The sequence below is a fragment of the Haliotis rufescens genome, unplaced genomic scaffold (genome assembly GCF_023055435.1).
Source record: "Haliotis rufescens isolate VD_foot unplaced genomic scaffold, xgHalRufe1.0.p SCAF_1, whole genome shotgun sequence".
NCBI classification, from domain to species: domain Eukaryota; kingdom Metazoa; phylum Mollusca; class Gastropoda; order Lepetellida; family Haliotidae; genus Haliotis; species Haliotis rufescens.
Genome location: NW_025963779.1, coordinates 90,094,336 through 90,113,541, shown reverse-complemented (window position 1 = coordinate 90,113,541; position 19,206 = coordinate 90,094,336). Strand labels below are relative to the sequence as shown.

The 19,206-nt window shown below is 41.1% G+C and overlaps 1 protein-coding gene across 3 annotated transcripts in view; it reads left to right on the top strand.

Annotated features, from left to right (window-relative positions):
• The first annotated feature begins 1,186 nt into the window (after positions 1 to 1,186).
• Positions 1,187 to 19,206, top strand: part of LOC124134185 (integrin beta-1-like) — a 46,305-nt gene continuing 28,285 nt past the window's right edge. Inside the window, exons 1-11 of one of the 3 annotated variants that reach the window (XM_046498894.2) lie at positions 1,187 to 1,344; positions 4,210 to 4,374; positions 5,421 to 5,496; positions 7,526 to 7,614; positions 8,596 to 8,706; positions 9,491 to 9,554; positions 11,055 to 11,095; positions 13,454 to 13,521; positions 14,878 to 14,929; positions 15,487 to 15,539; positions 16,059 to 16,155. In XM_046498894.2, the coding sequence (XP_046354850.1) occupies positions 4,306 to 4,374; positions 5,421 to 5,496; positions 7,526 to 7,614; positions 8,596 to 8,706; positions 9,491 to 9,554; positions 11,055 to 11,095; positions 13,454 to 13,521; positions 14,878 to 14,929; positions 15,487 to 15,539; positions 16,059 to 16,155 (720 nt within the window). In that variant the 5' untranslated portion in view covers positions 1,187 to 1,344; positions 4,210 to 4,305. The remainder of the gene's footprint in view (positions 1,345 to 4,209; positions 4,375 to 5,420; positions 5,497 to 7,525; positions 7,615 to 8,595; positions 8,707 to 9,490; positions 9,555 to 11,054; positions 11,096 to 13,453; positions 13,522 to 14,877; positions 14,930 to 15,486; positions 15,540 to 16,058; positions 16,156 to 19,206) is intronic. The other 2 variants (XM_046498895.2, XM_046498896.2) reach the window with 2 other exon arrangements.

Sequence of the window (19,206 nt, the reverse complement as noted above, 5' to 3'; positions counted from 1 at the left end):
AACGTTAGCGCTTTGAGCACGCATCTTGTGTATGGAGTCTTGTTAAATATAATTTACGGCCAAAATACCACAGCCTAGTGTAATTGCTCAGTTAAATAACAAACACACTGTTACGTGTAGCCGACTTAAAAAACAAACCCAAAAGGGATCAACAACAACGAAATATGTATGTAAAACAGAACAATTCATCGCAATTAAAAATAGTAGTATTAATAAATTCGACAGAAAATGGAAGGAATTATCAGCCTACTTAATATAACTTATCAGTCAATCCAATATACGTATATTCACATATCTGATCAGGTTTTAAGATACCATAAAATGCTACACTTTTATACCTCATGTAACATTGTTAGATTTATGTCTATTGAATTGAAATAAAAATATTTAAACACAAATACAACAAAAAACAACGAATGCGTCCCAAATCTGACCATCTTCCCCGTGAGCACATATGGAAGCACTGCAGTTTACGAACAAGGCGGTAGTTGAGTATATTGTTTCATTAGTGTTATAGTGGAGCGTTCAGGGCCAGCTGTATATACTGAAAGACTGCAGTCCAGACTCTCTTTCCGTGGCAACTGAAGTTGAGTTATGTAGCATTTATGCAAAATTATATTACTCCATATATACCTATAATAAGGGCGAAAATTGTATAGATGTCAACTTCTTTATTATGAGGAACACAACGTTTCGGAGTACATGCATACTCCCTCATCAGGTGAATCACTCCTTCATTCACCTGATGAAGGAGTAAGCATGTACTCCAAAACGTTGTGTTCCTCATAATAAAGAAGTTGACATCTTTAAATGTTCTTCCTTAGGTGTATCACTTCTAAATGTCTTTCAAAGTTTTGATAGCTATGAATAGTTTTCGGTAAATTGGTTAATATAGATATGTTATGATTTGCGCTGTTCTGAAAATGAAGAGAGTCACTGGGCTCCCTTTTATTATATTTTCATTACGATAACTGAACAACTGTTTTTTCTGTAAGATATGCTCATTTCAGAGACTAGATGTTAGTCTAGCTGTTTTTACTGCACCCCGCTCGCCACTGTATGCGCAACACTACATCATAAAAATTCTTTACATCGCAGAACATCAACAGAAGCCCATTGCCCCGGAGCTATAACGGTTTCAGATTTCCAAGTTCAGGAGGCCCAAGCAGTGTTCCCTCTTCAGCTGTTCAGCTCATCAAATACGAGCAACACGTTATTTGACAACCCACTTGGAGCCACTTGCAGCAAAGGCCAGGGACTTCATCTTGCCCTGGATGTTTGGTGCAACTCTCACGTTGAATGAGTGTACATGATCACTGAAGACGCGAGGTACACCCAGTATATGTGAGTACGTTTGCATATGTATGTGTTGCTGTAATGATAGACATTGTTGCATTAAGTTATTGCTATGGTAATGAAACGAATGGTAATGAAACGACCACGTTAATCTGAAGTACTACATTAGGTAATACTCGTACACAAGAATGTGTTGTATATTGTTCAGATATATGTGTCAGGTATTCGCTTATCAAGAAAATGATAGAAAGTATTAATCTAGTAGGTATGATATGATTATATTACGGCGCTGGAGAGAAAGGGTTAACCTAGCAGGCTGTATACGATTATGTTACGGTGCTAGAAAGAAAGGATAAATCCAGTAGGTATGATGTGATTGTCTTTCGGCGTTAGAAAGAAAGGATTAATGCAGTAGGTATTACGGTGCTTGTATTACGGTGCTTGAAAGAAATGATTAACCCAGTAGGTATTATATGGCTGTATTACGGCGCTAAAAAGAAAGGATTAATGCAGTAGGTACTATATGGCTGTATTACTGCGCTAGAAAGAAAGGATTAATGCAGTAGGTATGATATGGTTGTATTACGACGCTTGAAAGAAAGGATTAATGCAGTAGGTACTATATGGCTGTATTACTGCGCTAGGAAGAAAGAATTAATGCAGTAGGTATTATATGGTTGTTATACGGCGCTAGAAAGAAACTTAAGGATTAATGCAGTAGGTATTATATGGCTGTATTACGACGCTAAAAAGAAAGGATTAATGCAGTAGGTACTATATGGCTGTATTACTGCGCTAGGAAGAAAGGATTAATGCAGTAGGTATTATATGGCTGTATTACGGCGCTAGAAAGAAAGGATTTCTGCAGTAGGTATTATATGGCTGTATTACTGCGCTAGGAAGAAAGGATTAATGCAGTAGGTATTATATGGCTGTATTACGGCGCTCAAAGGAAGAATTAATGCAGTAGGTATTATATGGCTGTATTACTGCGCTAGGAAGAAAGGATTAATGCAGTAGGTATTATATGGCTGTATTACGGCGCTAGAAAGAAAGGATAAACCCAGTAGGGATTATAAGGCTGTATTGCGGCGCTAGAAAAAAAGAATTAATGCAGCAGGTATTATATGGCTGTATTACGGCGCTAAAAAGAAAGGATTAATGCAGTAGGTATTATATGGTTGTTATACGGCGCTAGGAAGAAAGGATTAATGCAGTAGGTATTATATGGCTGTATTACTGCGCTAGAAAGAAAGGATTTATGCAGTAGGTACTATATGGCTGTATTACTGCGCTAGGAAGAAAGGATAAATGCAGTAGGTATTATATGGCTGTATTACGGCGCTCGAAAGAAAGAATTAATGCAGTAGGTATTATATGGCTGTATTACGGCACTAAAAAGAAAGGATTAATGCAGTAGGTATTATATGGTTGTTATACGGCGCTAGGAAGAAAGAGTTATCCCAGTAGGTATTATATGGCTGTATTACGGCGTTTGAAAGAAAGGATTAATCAAATGTTTAATCCATATTTGGAATTCCACACCACCGTAAAAGAACTTTATCATCAGTTGCACAAATGTGTCCATGATATGGTACAAATATATTTACATTCAAAACAAATGGAACAGTACACCTCTGTTCAATACAGAAAGGAATAATTCTGGAAATGACTTAATAAATATGTATTGATGTATTACATTTAATGTATTCAGTTGTAATTACCAATTTGCATGACATATATACATTGTTTACTAAATGCATGGTTGTATTGACTGAACACAGTCATTATCTTGTGACAGTAAATACTGGGGACAGTTTCAAAGAGCGTCATGTCACTGTTGTGACGTTTCCTTGATTTAAATATGCTTTCAAACACACAGCATGTAACCAGTCAAACTCATCAACAACGACTTTGAAAGACATACATGAAGTTTCCTGTTTCGGGGTCACCTGGTGTGGTTTATGTGCAATGAGGGCTGTAACAGCTGCTATGGACACAGACACAACTCTCCTCGCGTTTATGAAGATCATACATAAATATGTATATTTAAGTTACATGGCAGCAGACTATTATTTTACAATATACACCAATATACAATAATTCAGTGTATATAATATTTATCCAGAGGACTTACATGTTTGACACATTTGGCTTTGGACGAGTTTGAAAGCAACTGACATCTGGAAGTGATATTCTCAGGGCGTTTCTGTAAACATTAAATATGCTTGCTAATTTAGTTCCACTTTGCGTTGCGGCCTCATTTCACCACACATTAACTATGATGTTGACAGTTTAAGCACATTAAGTATGGTGTTGATAGTTTAAGCATATTACCGTGGGGATGACGGAAACAAGCACAGCTGATTCAGGTCAGCTGTCATTGTGTTGATAAACTCAGAAATGATGACAACCATTAAACTGAATTACTTAAGCGATAGAATCAAACGCTAATGATGTATCACAAGACCAACGAAGACCTGATTGCAGTGCCTTTTATTTCTTTTATGAAAGTTGTTTATATTTACTTAAAGCGGACCATAAATAATGATATTTATCAAAATATATGGATTTTTCATTTTCGAGGGCCTTACATTAAAATTGCAAATGAAATTCTTTGCTGAGATGGCACGTTCTGTCCTCTCGGAATAGACCATGCCATCTGCCAAATTCTACAGGTAGATAATGATTTGATGTTCTAAATTTAAGTCGGGGATATGAAATAATGTTTGGCAGATGTAAATAGAACAGATCAAATACACCTGATTCTGTGTTTGTGAAGTGCCCAGGTACAGTGATTTCCAAACTACAACGCAGAGCTTAACCCAGAAATCGGTTCGTACAGAACTAAACTGTAAACTCAGTAAATGACCAGGTCAATGAATAATCAATAAATTATCTTTCAACATACAGTTTCAGGTTTACAATCAAAACTACAACACAGTGGGTGAAATAAGAGTCGGCACCAATAAGTAGCCGACCCGAGAACTAGTGTAAGTACACTCACGAATGTTCAGCATTTTGCCACTGTCGGATGTCTTGAAACAGGCCTGTTCCGACGTAAATTGTAATAAAAAGGTAAATTGTAATACTTGCAGCAAATTGTAAGAATTTTGACGTAAATTGTAAAAACAACGTAAATTGAAATAATATTTGACGTAAATTGTAATACGTAAATTGTAATAAAAATTGACGTAAATTATAATAGTCTCTATGCGGTAAAATGTAATAAATTCTAACGTAAATTGAAATTACCATATAAGTTTAGTGTCAAAGGCGTTAAATGACTAGAACCTATCCTTGTCAGGGTTGGTACAGGGTTTATCGTACAATCGTCATTAAAGTATGGGTGTTGGGGAGGATTGAGGTCGTTATCGTACATTGTTGTATAATTATATGTATATACAAACGCATTGGAATTATATTATATATGAGATTATTACAATTTACGTCAATTGTTATTACAATTTACGTCAAATGTTACTACAATTTACGTTGTTATTACAATTTACGTCAAAATTATTACAATTTGCTGCAAGTATTACAATTTACCTTTTTATTACAATTTACGTCGTAACATGGCCTTTCTCCGTGTTTGAATCCAGAATAGTGTTGGAAGCTGAGAGGAGTTCGAGGTTTTCGGATAGGTATCCTAACCGCCCTTGGCAAGTAGATTAGAAACACGTCAACCTCTACTTGCCTTCTTGTCGATCTTATATCGATACATTCAGACTTTAAGGAACTGTCCCATCCGTCCCCGAAACCTCTCCAACGATCAAACCTGCCTTGTTCATGTTAACAACAGATAGCTCTAATCACGCTTGCACAAAACCAGGAATGTTCCACTTGAGTAATGTTGACAGCAGTTCAAATCTGGCCCCGAGAGCTCTTGATATTTTTACCAGCATTTCAATATTCTGCTGCCACTGGCAATAACTACAAATATATTTACACTAAAACTACACCTACAATAGTGTCTATATGTAAGACATAGTCAGTTATTGACGCGATTCTCCATATTCTGTACTACATTGAAGCAGACCTTTACGGTTCCCCAGCATTACTTCATAGCGTCAATCAAACCATACCATGACATAACCATACATATTTGATTACTATGTCAGTGTACGTCGACACCGGAGACAAGAGAGATGGACATCTTGGCTGTCTTAACGCTGCTTACAACAGTGAGTTTTGCAGGTACAAATATGTTATATTCTCATTGTTACATTGTCTTTCCCTAAAGGGGTGAGGTAGCCTAGTGGTTAAAGCGTTCACTAATCAAGCTGAGCGCCTGGCTCGATTCTTCACATGAATGCAATATGTGAAGGTCGTTTCTAGTGTCCCGCGAAATAATGTTACTGAACTATTGCTACAAGCGGCGTAAAACCCAACTCCCTGTCGTTTGAGTCAGAACAGATCCAAAATGACGCATCATGTTTCAGTGAGTGAGTGAGTGAGTATGCTTCTACACCAAATGTAGCGATGTGAACCATATGGCGGGGACATCTAAACTGGACTTCACACACAGCAGCCATAAATCGATCTTCATCGTGATGAGCAGACGCTTTCATCAAAAACATACCCAATCCAGGCACCGCTTCCAATAATTATACTCATTGACTCACAAATCCCGGCTCCTGCAGTACAATGACTTTGTACTCTCTCGATGTGATTGTAAAGTATATGAGTCTGTGCTACAATCTGATTAGTTGAAAAACATTGTTTTAATGGGATTGAATACCGGAAATCTGTCGGATTATCCACTGCGTAGCATTTTTTCTCAGTCCAAGATTTGTACAAACATGCGACATGGCAAAGTGGATGCCACAATAATTAGACATTTATTTTTGTCAGTGTTTAATATTAATAATAATAATAATAATAAAGTCCATTTCTTCAGCGCCATTTCCGTCTACGTAGTCGCTCATAGCGCCTCACACAGGGTCATAGACACATCTAAAGATATAAGTCTTTAGTGTTGTCTTGAAAGTGTCCAGAGTTGGAGATTGCCTAATTTCCACTGGAAGGGAATTCCAGAGTACAGATGCAGTGTGAGCAAAAGTTCTGTTGCCGAATGCTTTGAGTGAGACCATAGGGACACTAAACTGGAGTTTATGTGCTGATCTGAGATCTCGTGCTGGGGGGTGCAGGGTAAGAAGTTCACTCAGATAGGAAGGCGCTGTACTATAGTAGCACTGGTATGCAATGCATACGACTTTGTATTCAATCCTAGATCTTATTGGAAGCCAGTGTAATGATTTTAATAAATGAGTGACATGTGCACGCTTATTTCGTCTACAATCAATCTGGCAGCAGCATTCTGCACCCGTTGCAAATTGCTACATAGATCCTGTTTGATATTAATAAGCAGACTGTTGGCATAGTCCAGCCTGGATAGGATAAGTGATCTCACGAGCTGATGTGCCGCATCGTATGTCAACATGGGTCTTATCTGACTGATATTTCGAATGTGGAAGTAGCAACTTTTGCAGTTATTGTTTACTTGACAATCCATGGTCAAGTTTTGGTCAATGATGACTCCGAGGTCTTTGACAGTCAAAGAAAAGGGGATATCAACACCATCAACAGTCAAGACTGATTCGGATATTGATGCAACAGATCGGCTACTCCCAGTCAGTATGACCTCGGTCTTATCAGGGTTGAGCTTCAGACGATTCTGTGTCATCCATGTCTGGATCGCAGATGTGCACATTCGCAATTCTGCTATCACCTGTGCTGAGTCACCAGGTGTGAAGACTTTCATGAACTGATTATCATCAGCATAACCATGACGACGAGTGTCAAAATTGAGCAGGACACTTCGATGCAGTTTTTCTACGGACTTTGATATTTCACAATGTGCATAAGCATTATTTTCCGAATGGCTGGTGATATGAAATATTCGATACATTGAGATTTTACTTGGAACCGACGGCTTTTCCCAACATGTACAACTTAGAAGACCTGTGAAGATCCGGGGCAGAATAGGTCTTCAGCCACCCATGCTTGCCATAACAGACGTCTATGCTTGTTGTAAGAGGCGACTAACGGCATCGGGTGGTCAGGCTCGCTGACTTGGTTGATGCCTGTCATCGAATCCCATTGCGTAGATCGATGTTTATGATGCCAATCACTAGATTGTCTGGTCTAGACTCGCAAAAACAAACAACTCAGGAACACCCGCAAATATTCAATGTTTATTAAATGTCGGTTATTGTGTTCACAGTACCCAAGAAGCCGACGTGTCCGACTGACGCCACGTCCTGCAGTGAATGTATAACCGCCAATGTCAAGTGCGCGTGGTGCAGCGCTCCGGTGCGTAACTATTAGAATAGCGCCACCTCGTGGTGTACCTGCACAGTATCGTTCACTTTCAGATATCATGTTCAATAATTTGTCAGTAACCGACCCCTTACTATAATACTGTTAATACCAAGCTACCGTTTGAAACATACTGGCAGAACTGGTACTAATTTCGAATTCTCAGCAAATTTAATTTGGGGGACGGGTCCCAATTTCTGTTACTTGTGGATTCATTGAATCGACAACTATAAACAAGTTCCTTACAGCTTTCTATACTGGGAGGGTAACGTAGGTGCCAAGCGCTGAAACGGAGTTTGGATTATATACAACCACAACTTAGAGAGATCACTCTAAATTAGTGGCTCTCAAGGTCACTAGGGGCGGTCGGGTAGCCTAGTGGTTTAAGCGTTCGCTCGTCACGCCGAAGACCCGGGTTCGATTGCTGACATGGGTACAATGTGTGAAGCCCATTTCTGGTGTCCCCCGCCGTGATATTGCTGGAATATTGCTAAAAGCGGCGTAAAATCATACTCACTCACTCACTCACTTAAGGTCACTATCAAAACTCGACATTGTACCAGCGCCTCAATCAAATTGTTGCCACTCACAATCAACACTCCTGCCTGTACAAACCTACTGCCACATAACAAGTACATATAAAAGAAATCAAGCCTTTCAATCATTCATGATGCCTACCTCGCTTATCAAGTGTATTTTTGTCTCCATTCTGTTATGATAGTACTCCGGACAATGAAGCATAGTTTCATTTTGAGCAAATAACTGCCGAATGTAATTACTCTCAAGGGCGAGATAATGTCCAAGCTAAGTGATAGGAGAGGTGGACATGGTGACGCAACTTCCGACAAGAAGCTATAGTAGCGAAAGGGTCCAGAGAAAATTACTGTAATAAATTGGATATATTATATACTGAATAATCGAGGATATCGAAGAGCCAAGCTCTGTCTAATTGGCACAACTATTTTTTATCAACAGAATTATTTACGGGGACCGCGATGCCTCCCCTTATCGAAGATGAAGAAGGGTTCAACCTGTCCTGACGAACACGTTGTTTCACCAGAACGGACGTCGATGGTAGTTACAAAGGTATTACGTAACTTATATTAACATAAATATCTTTCTCATATGACAGTCACATGTTAAAAATGACATAAGTTTTATGTTTGGGAGCGTAACATAAGAAACTTTAAAACCTGCTATGTCAGCTTAAGAACACCTTGGAACTAAATGAACATTCAGGCACATTGAATCTGTCATTGTTGTATTACTCGCCCGAGAAGACATCACCCGTTTTATAAACATTCATCTGTATTACACATTGTGTAACACCAAAGTGCGTACTTATGTTTCATAATATTGAAAAACTCCCAACATTGCCTGTAGAGATGATAGATCACTGAGAGGAGCTTATGCACACTTGATGACCCCAGCAACCCTGTTTCTAGGATGACGTCACATGGCATTGTTTCGCCGTGGATCATGTAACAAAATTACACATATTACGTGGAGGTTCTGATAACGGGTGATCTCTTCACGGGCGAGTAATATCAGAATTACTCACTCGTTTCATAAAATTGGTATTACATGGAAGCTCGTTTAGTATTCTATATATAGTCGATATAAGGACAAAACATTGGTATACAGCGGAAATTCAGGATGATGTCCCGGTACCTCACGCTGGTCCTAAGAGCCGATATGTCTTGAGGTCAGGCTCTTTGACAGCTGAATGTATGCCGTTGTAACATTGTGGAGCGTTACCTTTGCGTTTAATCACTGGCGTGCTGGGTCCAGGTTCGTATATGTACAGCCCGGACAATCGTGGAATATTGCTGACATGATTTAATCACCCGTAACACATGTACGATTGCAGGCACGGGAGATCAGACGAAACCGTCCCATTGAACCACAGATGATTAACCTCAAGTTGAGACGAGGTACCGTATTTTTTGCATTTCTAAGGGTTTACTGTACTTTGTAATGTGTACACGATATAAGGCTTTCCCTTTGGACGAAATGCCGGGCACTTACGTTCTAATTATATCAACAATACAGTAACCACTGACGGAGTTCGTTTACATCACTTGATAACATAAAGGCAACTTTTGCATATTATCTGTTCGATGTGGTAAGAGATGTGCTTTGAACTGTATTATAAGCGAAGTATGATTTCGTTTCGCAAATATTGTGTCTGACACCCTGTCTGAAATACGCCTACCAGTGTGATCAACATCACCTGGTGGAGAGAAAAACATCAGTTTCTTATCAAAATAATATATATGGAAACACGCCCATGGTTCTCAATAGAATTTGATCGATTGAAACCGATTGCCTGACACGTGTGTTCCAAACACGTGTATCAAAACTTATCAACTGATCCTTAGTCCAAAGATATCAAATGATATCTATATCTACATAGACAATTTCTGAAAACTAAAACATATTGGAGGCCATCCTGGATTTTCGTCATCACCAGATTTGAATTATGTAAAGCATTGTTGCAATTGATCCTGAAAAAAGATACTGTGATAAATTGAATGAATTGACCAGATAATTATGATAAATGAGTATAGACTAAAGTCAGTAGAGATTTCAACCATGTCGGCGGCCATCTTGGACTTTCATCACCACCAGGGGGTGCTGCAAACTATATTTGAATTATATACACCTCTGCTGCAATTCATTCCGCGTGCATTAATATGGATATATGCATAAATGTATCAGCTAAGTATGATATATTGAGTATATATTGATACCCTTAGAGATTTCAGCCATGTTGGCGGCCATCTTGGATTTTCTACAACCAGGGGCTCTGCTGAGATGGATCCATATCCAGAAATGTTTGGAATGGTTCAATGTATAAGTGTGCCAAGTTTGGTGCTTTTAACCCAAAGTGTACAATTTTAGCCTTAACCGCCCCACTAGTGTGATCAACATAACATGGTACATATAAAAAAAAAAAATGCAGCACAGAGGGTTTGGGTGATCCTGGCACAGTCAGGCTGGTTAGGCTCATCATCAGCTCAGGGCCCTTGCCCCCTCTACACGCACCCCCTCTACACGCAGCCCAGACAGCGAATGGGACAGGTACCTAGTCAAACCCACCCTGAACTTTTCGGGGAATGTGAAGACTCCCCGACACTGCAGTCTTCTGCATTACCCAGAATGTCAGAAGGGCTGTATTTCCTGGTACCAAACCCTGGTACTCTCCCAATGTCAGACAACAGATTGGGAGGTACCAAACCTAAGGCACCGAGAATATTATTATTATGATGTACATGCGCGTTATATAAACGTATGAAATTATTAGAACTGGCACAGTGATTACGTTTGAATTGTCGTTATGTATGAAGAGACTAATACCACTGCTCTCATTCCATACCCAGGTATTGCCATGTTTTTTGTGACACCCTTCCTTTTACATATATCCACTACAGGTGCCAAGGTGACCATACCTTTCAAAGTTAAAGCTAAGACGGTAAGTCTTGTTGCGTTCGGACTTTAAATTTTAAGTCACCAGGACGGAAGGTTCAATAGAGCTCAATGCCGTTGTCCGACCGTTGGCCGACCATTGCCCGTGAACTTTGATTTCGTCACCGGTTGAAGGGATAAGCTTTCGGATGATGTCTAGCAGGACAATAGGACTCAAAATATCAAAAACTCGTATGGAGAAAAATCTGTAATAGCCTTATGAAATCTTGCAGGTTTGAGGTATTTGAAACACTTAATGAAGTTCATCAACACAATAAACAATATTCATATTCTTTTTTCTCAGAAAGCACAAAACTCAGACAGATGACCTTTATGAAAGTGTGTAAAACTGTTTTGGACAATGTGACTTGAAGTTGTAAATGGAATGGACATATTATATGGTCTTTTCAAATTGAAAATATACTGACCCGCAAAAGAATTTCTATAAACATTTGTGATACAAATCATATTAGCTCGGATGCATTCTGTATGGGAACTGAGTGTCAGTAAACGTTTTCCTGCATCATACCCTGACCCAAAACCGCAGCTGGCGTTTCAGGTCAAAAAAGAAAAACATTAGCGTAAACGGAACCTTACAGCACCAAAAGTCTTTGGGAGCGGTTGCGAACATTCCTCGTGCAAATCAAGACGCAGAACGAGGTAGCTATGGGTTTGGAAATTACCCTCGATTGCCAGTCATTAGAGACAACAGAATGTTGGAAGATTGAATGATCAGAGTGCACTATAGTTTGCACGTAGCAACAGTATGCCGTTTGCAGCAACGACTCAACACTACCGACAGCACTGACGACGACCGGGTCGAAACATGCGTCGCCATCACAGAACCGTCTCCTCTGCGCCACTGAGACAGCTCGACAGACGACCGCCACCCACCAGCGACCTCTCAGTGCTGATACGGTCGCCAGCAGCATCTCTTTTGTCGGCGACCTGCCCGGGTGCCCATGCTTACAGACTGACGTTGTCGGGAACGACTCAGATTGGCAACACAGCGTCAATAGTGGCGCCATCAGCAATGGAGGAACGTCATCTTTTTAGATGAAAGTGTGTCGACGATGGATGTTAGGATCACAACCTGTCGCAGACGTGGTGAACGATTTTCAGACGCTTGTGTGCTTGCAAGAAACCCACGGGGAGGCCTAATTGCAAGCATCATGGTGTGGGGCGGCATTGGACTGAAGTAAAGAACTGGACCTTTGGTCTTCCAAAGTATTGGTCAAGGCAGGGGTAATGGCAACAAAGCGCAGCGCAGCGCTACACTGACCAAGTCATCAGACCTTACGTCTATCCCTTTTCCCCCATCCCCAACGCCGCACAGTCCAAGACAACGCTCGACCCCATACAGTTAGAGCAACTAGATAATCCTACAGCAGCATAACATCATCATCATGACTTAACCTGCCCTTGATCCGGATTGAATCCAATAGAACACGTGTTTGACGAGATCCAAAGACGTCTCAATGACCTCCAACCAAGGCCGACAACCGCATCGGAACTGAGTGCAGCTTTTCTGCGCATATGGGCCGCCATATCAACCGCCTGGGGCACTCGATGCACAGAAGATGTGTCGCCATCGTTAACGCTCGTGGTGGGCATACGAGGTATTGATTTTAATCCGACAAAGTTTTGGGTATATGGTCTTGCCCCCAATTGAAAACGCAAATAAACACTAACTCTGTTTTCATGATCTGTGTAAAATCTTGACATTCTCGCCTTTTCAATATTTTGTTAACAAGTATTTGCAAATATACAAACATACAAATACCTCATAGATCTTGTTATTTTTTGTGGTTGAGTATATATTCTTCATTCTGTGAAAACTATTTAAGCATAATGTGCTTATAATACGTGAGCCAAATGTTTCCTACTTGTAGCAGTAACGTACAGATCGTGATATAGTACATCATGGATGTATTTGTATTGAAGAAAATAAGTTTAGGTTCGGTGTTCCACCCTTCATGTTTCGTATATTGTTTGATACGCTTGCATTTCCACCGCCTCCGTAGTCTAGTGGTAGAGCGTCCGCCTGGAGAGCGGAAGGGTTTGATCCCCGGCCGCGTCAAACCAAATGTACTTGTTGTTGGCGCTCGGCATTAAGGGACTAAAACAAGGACTGGTCGGCTCGGGGTCCGTACACTTGTGTCTGAGTGGGGTATTCATGTTAAACTGTGGGTTGGTATCTCATTTGGCTAGCACTATAAAATCGGTATTAGTCCGGACTAGTACAAGCACGTGCATATGCACACACGCATATGCACGTCGATATATAAGTGTAATAATCTTGGACGTGACGTTAAACCCACATTTCACCTCACCTCATTTCACCTCCCCAACACTTGCATTTCAGACACCTTTGACTCTGAGGTTCCGCTACCCCCGAGGGGTGAGAATTGTAGCACAGGCTGACTGTGTGGGGTGAGTGACGATGGATGTATGCATTGTGGATAACTCGATATTGATTTAAGAATTGATTTTCCCTGTGTGTTAGTTTATTGAAGCATAACCTACATAAATTGATCTGGACCAAGCTCCGAAGTTCAGTTTGGTCCTCACTCTATGAAGGCTCATTCTCCAATGAGCTCGCACAAAGTGAACGTCAGATCCTATATGTGTTTATATCACAACTTTATACCTTGAAGGATGTAGACGCAAACACTGGTATTGCGGAATACCTTAGTTCCTTAAAAAGCAGGAGCCCATGTAAGTTCAAATGGATCTACGTTGGCATCTTTGTAGTTTGGTTACAGCAAATATATTCTTATATCATCATTAGATGAGGGACGTCTGTTAAAACATATCTCAGTATGTCGGTCATAGCGGCAGTGAGTCATAATACATCAACCATCAACCATAGGACGTCAAAAAGGTTGTTCGTGCACCTGTGGCGATAACAAAAGTTAGCCATCATTGATCAGTCGGCCGATCATTGAAAGCTGATTATAAATGTGTCAAAAAGATACTAAGGTAACTTCTAGGGACAGATCAACTCGATAGTTTGCAGGTGCATTTCTATGTTTTGTTCACTAAGATCGTAACAAGGATATTCGTATAAAGGTTAAAACGCCTAGTTCAAGATCAAAGATTCTAAATGATAAAAAGAACGTTTCTGTATTTGTACGTAGGGTTTTCTCCAGGAATGTACAAGTTCATTGAAGCATAAACCTTTCGTCAAGGTTATCGTCTATTCAAAAATACTGCCTCGTGAAAACAATTATGAACGTCAGTTTCGCGGTCATGTGACCTTCATCTCGTCCAATAGAAAAGCCGTATATTGTGTGAATAAAAGCGACAAAACATTTCTATATTCACAAGAAATCCCTGCCTAAAGCATAGTCCGTTGTACGATTCCGACTGTATCATGAGCATGTTAGTACGAATCACTATCAAATAGTAATGACACCAGGTGTTCGCAGGTGATACCAGGTATTACCTTCACAATAGTGAGTGAGTGAGTGAGTATGGTTTTACGCCGCTTTTAGCAATATTCCAGCAATATCACGGCGGGGGACACCAGAAATGGGCTTCACACATTGTACCCATGTCGGGAATCGAACCCGGGTCTTCGGCGTGACGAGCGAACGCTTTAACCACTAGGCTACCCGACCGCCCCACCTTCACAATAGAAAATCATTGAAAGATACACGCACAAGTCCATGAGTAGGCTCCTAGTTTAGCATCTTAAGCATATGTTCTGATATTGAGCGTTCTTTTGTATTTGAAATAGCTTTAAGACTCAAGGTCTGAACTTTAACAAATGACATGTCATTTCAGATTTGAATTGAAGAAGAAACTTGCTACATGTCCAACATCAAACGGGAATACGGTGAGATCACTTATTTTATGCATATGCTGTTATAATGAGTGAATGTTGTTTTTCGCCTAAGACCACCACGGGCGGTGGGGTAGCCTTGTGGTTTAAGCGTTCGCTCGTCACGTCGAAGACCTGGGTTCGATTCCCCGCATGGGTACAATGTGTGAAGCTCATTTCTGGTATCCCCCGCCCTGATATCGCTGGACTTTTGCTAAAAGCGGCGTGAAACCCTACTCCTTCACTCACTTAGTCCGCCTATATCACGACGCCATTGATATTGTCGAATATATAAACCAGTGATTGATAGCATGAGCCAGGCCCCAATGACACAAAAACAAGCCATGTCGCTCATAGTGACCACACGATCCTCATTTAAGATGTGCTCTTACGGCGAAAAACGTCGTACATGCACATGTATTTTTGTATGTATGACAAACCGAATACGTATGCTGTTATGTTGTGTAGTACGATTCTCTGCATGGAATGGGAACAGTTGGTGTTTGCCACCACGATGACAATGAAATAAGTAAAACGTCGGCCCCGACAAGTGTTATGGTTTGTATTTGCAGGTAAATGTTACAATGACTGTCCATATGAAGAGGTGCCTCCCTAAACCGAAAAAGTAAGTTTGCCTTCACACAATATATTATCGTCTTTCTGTAGTGAAAAAAGGTCTACAAGAACAATCGCTTAGTTATTCATTGTATGAATAAAACATACGATACGTATCTCTGAAGGGGGACCCAAGGAACAATTTGTGGGTGAGAATTATAGGCGATTAACGAATTGAATAATGTTGCAATGTTTATATACCAGTATTTATTTACATCGCAATCCCCAATGAACAAAATGGAAAAATTGAACAACTTGCTCATATGTCGCAGATATCCATGCCCACGAGGCATTGGCATTGGGTATGACGCTTTTTTGGAGGATCGATGAGTTGCATCCGTGCTAGGATCTTTTGAAAATCACAGAAAAGCTCTCCTACTGATTCCTTCATTGCGAAATCCATACCAGGACTCATTTGTATCGCCAGAGTACTAAACGCATAACTGTGTGTCTTCCCCAGACATTAGGGTGACGCTGGCCTACACAACGTCAATATGTTCCGATTCCTGATCACTCTCTCGTTTTCCAGGATCAAGGTGATTGTTGGCAGCTTCAAGAAGAGACCCCTGAAGGTGACCCTCACCTCGCTGTGTCGCTGTGACTGCGAAAAACCGGAAGAAAAAATCGTGAGTAGACTTTAGACAGGACCCATACAAGTGTAACATCAAATGGGATTGTCAATGGATTAAACATTATATCCAGTAACCTCTCACTGACAGGGTCTCCATCAACTTGATCCCTCAGTCTTCTATATCCGTTATATATGTATTGCCTCGGCAGAATCTCTGTCGTCACCATTGTCATACATCATTTACCCTCTTTTCTCGAACCATGCAAAATGCTGTACACACAGTTAAACAGTTAAGCACACCCCTATTTCTGAACCATGACAAATGACAAATGGGATGACTGACCACAGAAGCTGGGCGATACCAATGTCATCGGATAGAACAAACATTTGACAACAAATAAAGTAGATATTGGGAGTTGTGATTGAAATTTACTGACAAAAGCATCATGGTAACACAGGTAATATTTTTGACCTTAGACAACGCCTAAAAAAGTATGGAGCTGCAGGATTAAGTAAACAAGTTACGTTTGATGTGAAAATGTTTCTTAAAGTTTCTACTTGACATGACACGTGAAACAGATCAGTAGCGGGTATAACCGCCACGTGCCCGGATGTTTCATGTGAAAATGTTCCTTAAAGTTTCTACTTGACATGACACGTGAAACAGATCAGTAGCGGGTATAACCGCCACGTGCCCGGATGTTTCATGTGAAAATGTTCCTTAAAGTTTCTACTTGACATGACACGTGAAAGAGATCAGTAGCGGGTGTAACCCTTCGTCTCATGCCTCCAGCCAAACGTTGGATCTGTTGATGGGTCAACAACAACCACTCCTGATGCAATGCTGCTTCCAATTGACGTAAATCTTGTACAGGAGCATCTCGTCCCAAACATGATCAAGAGGGTTCAAATCTAGGCTCACTGCTGGCCAGGGTAGAGTCATGTAATCCACGACTGCATGCGAACGATGAGGCCTGGCATTGTCATGCATGTACTGAGGTCGAGGACCAAGAGGGTGGTTGTCAAAATGAGGAACGACGACTGGCCTCAAAACGCCCCGGATGGACTGAACCCCTGTTAGGTTTCCCCTTATGGTGACCAAATCCAACCTGCATTTATGAGAGATACACCCCCAAACCATTACCGAGCCCAACCGTATGCACCAGTCGGTTTAATGTTCCTGGGGGTGTAGGCCATGTTCCGGTGCCTCGTTCTTCAATCAGTGACGTGGAGCAGAAAGCTGTCTCCAAGTTATCTGATTCCAGTTCTGTCGCGCAATACACCATGTTAAACGAGCAGCTTTATGGTGATCTCTCAACAAGGGACTTTATGACTCGTCTAGCCCTCATTCCTGCTGCTTTTAGCCGGTTCCTCGCGGTTTTGTTGCTGAAACGACGATTGGGCAACCACAGCTGTTTCAGACGAGTACTTCTTAGAAAGGGTTCTCGGCGTATGAGACGAAGAAGGTCCCTATCTTCGCGATGTGTCGTCACAGGAGGACTTCCGGATCTGGGACTGTCCTGTACATCACCGTTCTGAGCATGTGTCTCCACTAAACGGCTTACGACAGTGTGATGATACCCCAAATTCCGACCAATGGCATGACAAGACATTCCTGCGTTATGCATATCGATTATTTGCCATCTTGTGGCGTTTGATAATCGCTTTCGTGCCATGGTCACACAATGTGATGGAATAACTGTGTAAAACCGAGCTGATGAAAGCACTTTTAACGTTTGGATATACTGCTTTTAGAGATACTCGATGGTAGCATGCTGCACTGGCATACCATGCATGGCATGTGAGCTTTAGTCACGCCTGACTGATTACATCATCTCGAGAAAACATAATTCTTCCCGTAATTAAATCTGTCATTACTGTTACAAATATTGGGACCAAACAATAATGAAATATATTAGGGTGTGCTTAAGGTTTTTGTTTGTGTATATCTGAAAGTTCAGAATATTTGTTTTTAACATAAGAATATTGACTGAAAACGGAATACGTTGATGAAGATGGTTGCTAATTAGTTTTCAACATAATCCCATCCGTGGTCCATATTCTTCTGCCAATACTTTCTGGAGTGACTGGATCCGACTGTGTGGAAGCCCGGTAGTCCACCAGTAGGATTCATTTGGAATCCCAGAAAATCTAAGCCATCAGTTTGCCAGCTGATTGAACAGACTTTACCTTCTTCGGAGCAGACGATTTGGCTGTTAAGTTTCTGCCTGACCGTGGCGAACCCAGGACTCATCCAAAGTTCCAAATCGCTCAACACTATCCACTTCAAAATCCTCACCAGAGGAGGAACCTGTAACGTTTCTGATAAAGTCTCGGTACCCAGCGCGCTGAAACCAGTTAATTCCCCAGAATGTTCTCATCTCCCTAGATGCCTTCTCTATCGTCACGTGCGGTAAGTCGTGGATCGTCTATAAAGTGTTTTATCGACATTTATCTCAGCGGTGGCAGCTGAAGGTCTTCCTGACCTTGGATCTTCTTCAAATCTCTTCCCCCCTAGTCTCTCTCCCCCCCCCCCCGTCTCTCTCTCACTCCCCCTTCAACTTCGTTTCCTACCTCCTGATAGTGGAAGCATCACCATCAACTAATGTTGACCCCTTGTCCGCATGGATGGCTGCTGGAGTTAGCCCGTTCAGTTGGCGAAACATGATGACAGCGCTGTCAGCCAGTTTTGCCTATATCAGAAATATGCTTTGTGCTTGGCTCAAGGTGGAAAGTAGTGTACTTAATACATGCAAGCTGTTGAGGGTACATTATACATCCTGGGTCGTTGAATGTGTCAGCCAACCCTCGTACCCCGTTGATGACCAATTTAGCTAAATATCTAATGTAAACGAAAGCACCATTGCCAATTTAATACAAGTCTTTGTTACAATCCTGACCCGTGAAGATCCGGGGTAGAATAGGTCTTCAGCAACCCATGCTTGCCGTAAAAAGCGACTATGCTTGTCGAAAGAGGCGACTAACGGGATCGGGTGGTCAGACTCGCAGACTTGGTTGATGCATGTCATTGTATCCCAATTGCGTGGATCGATGCTCATGATGTCAGTTCCTGGATCGATTATTTACAGAGCGCCGTCATATATCT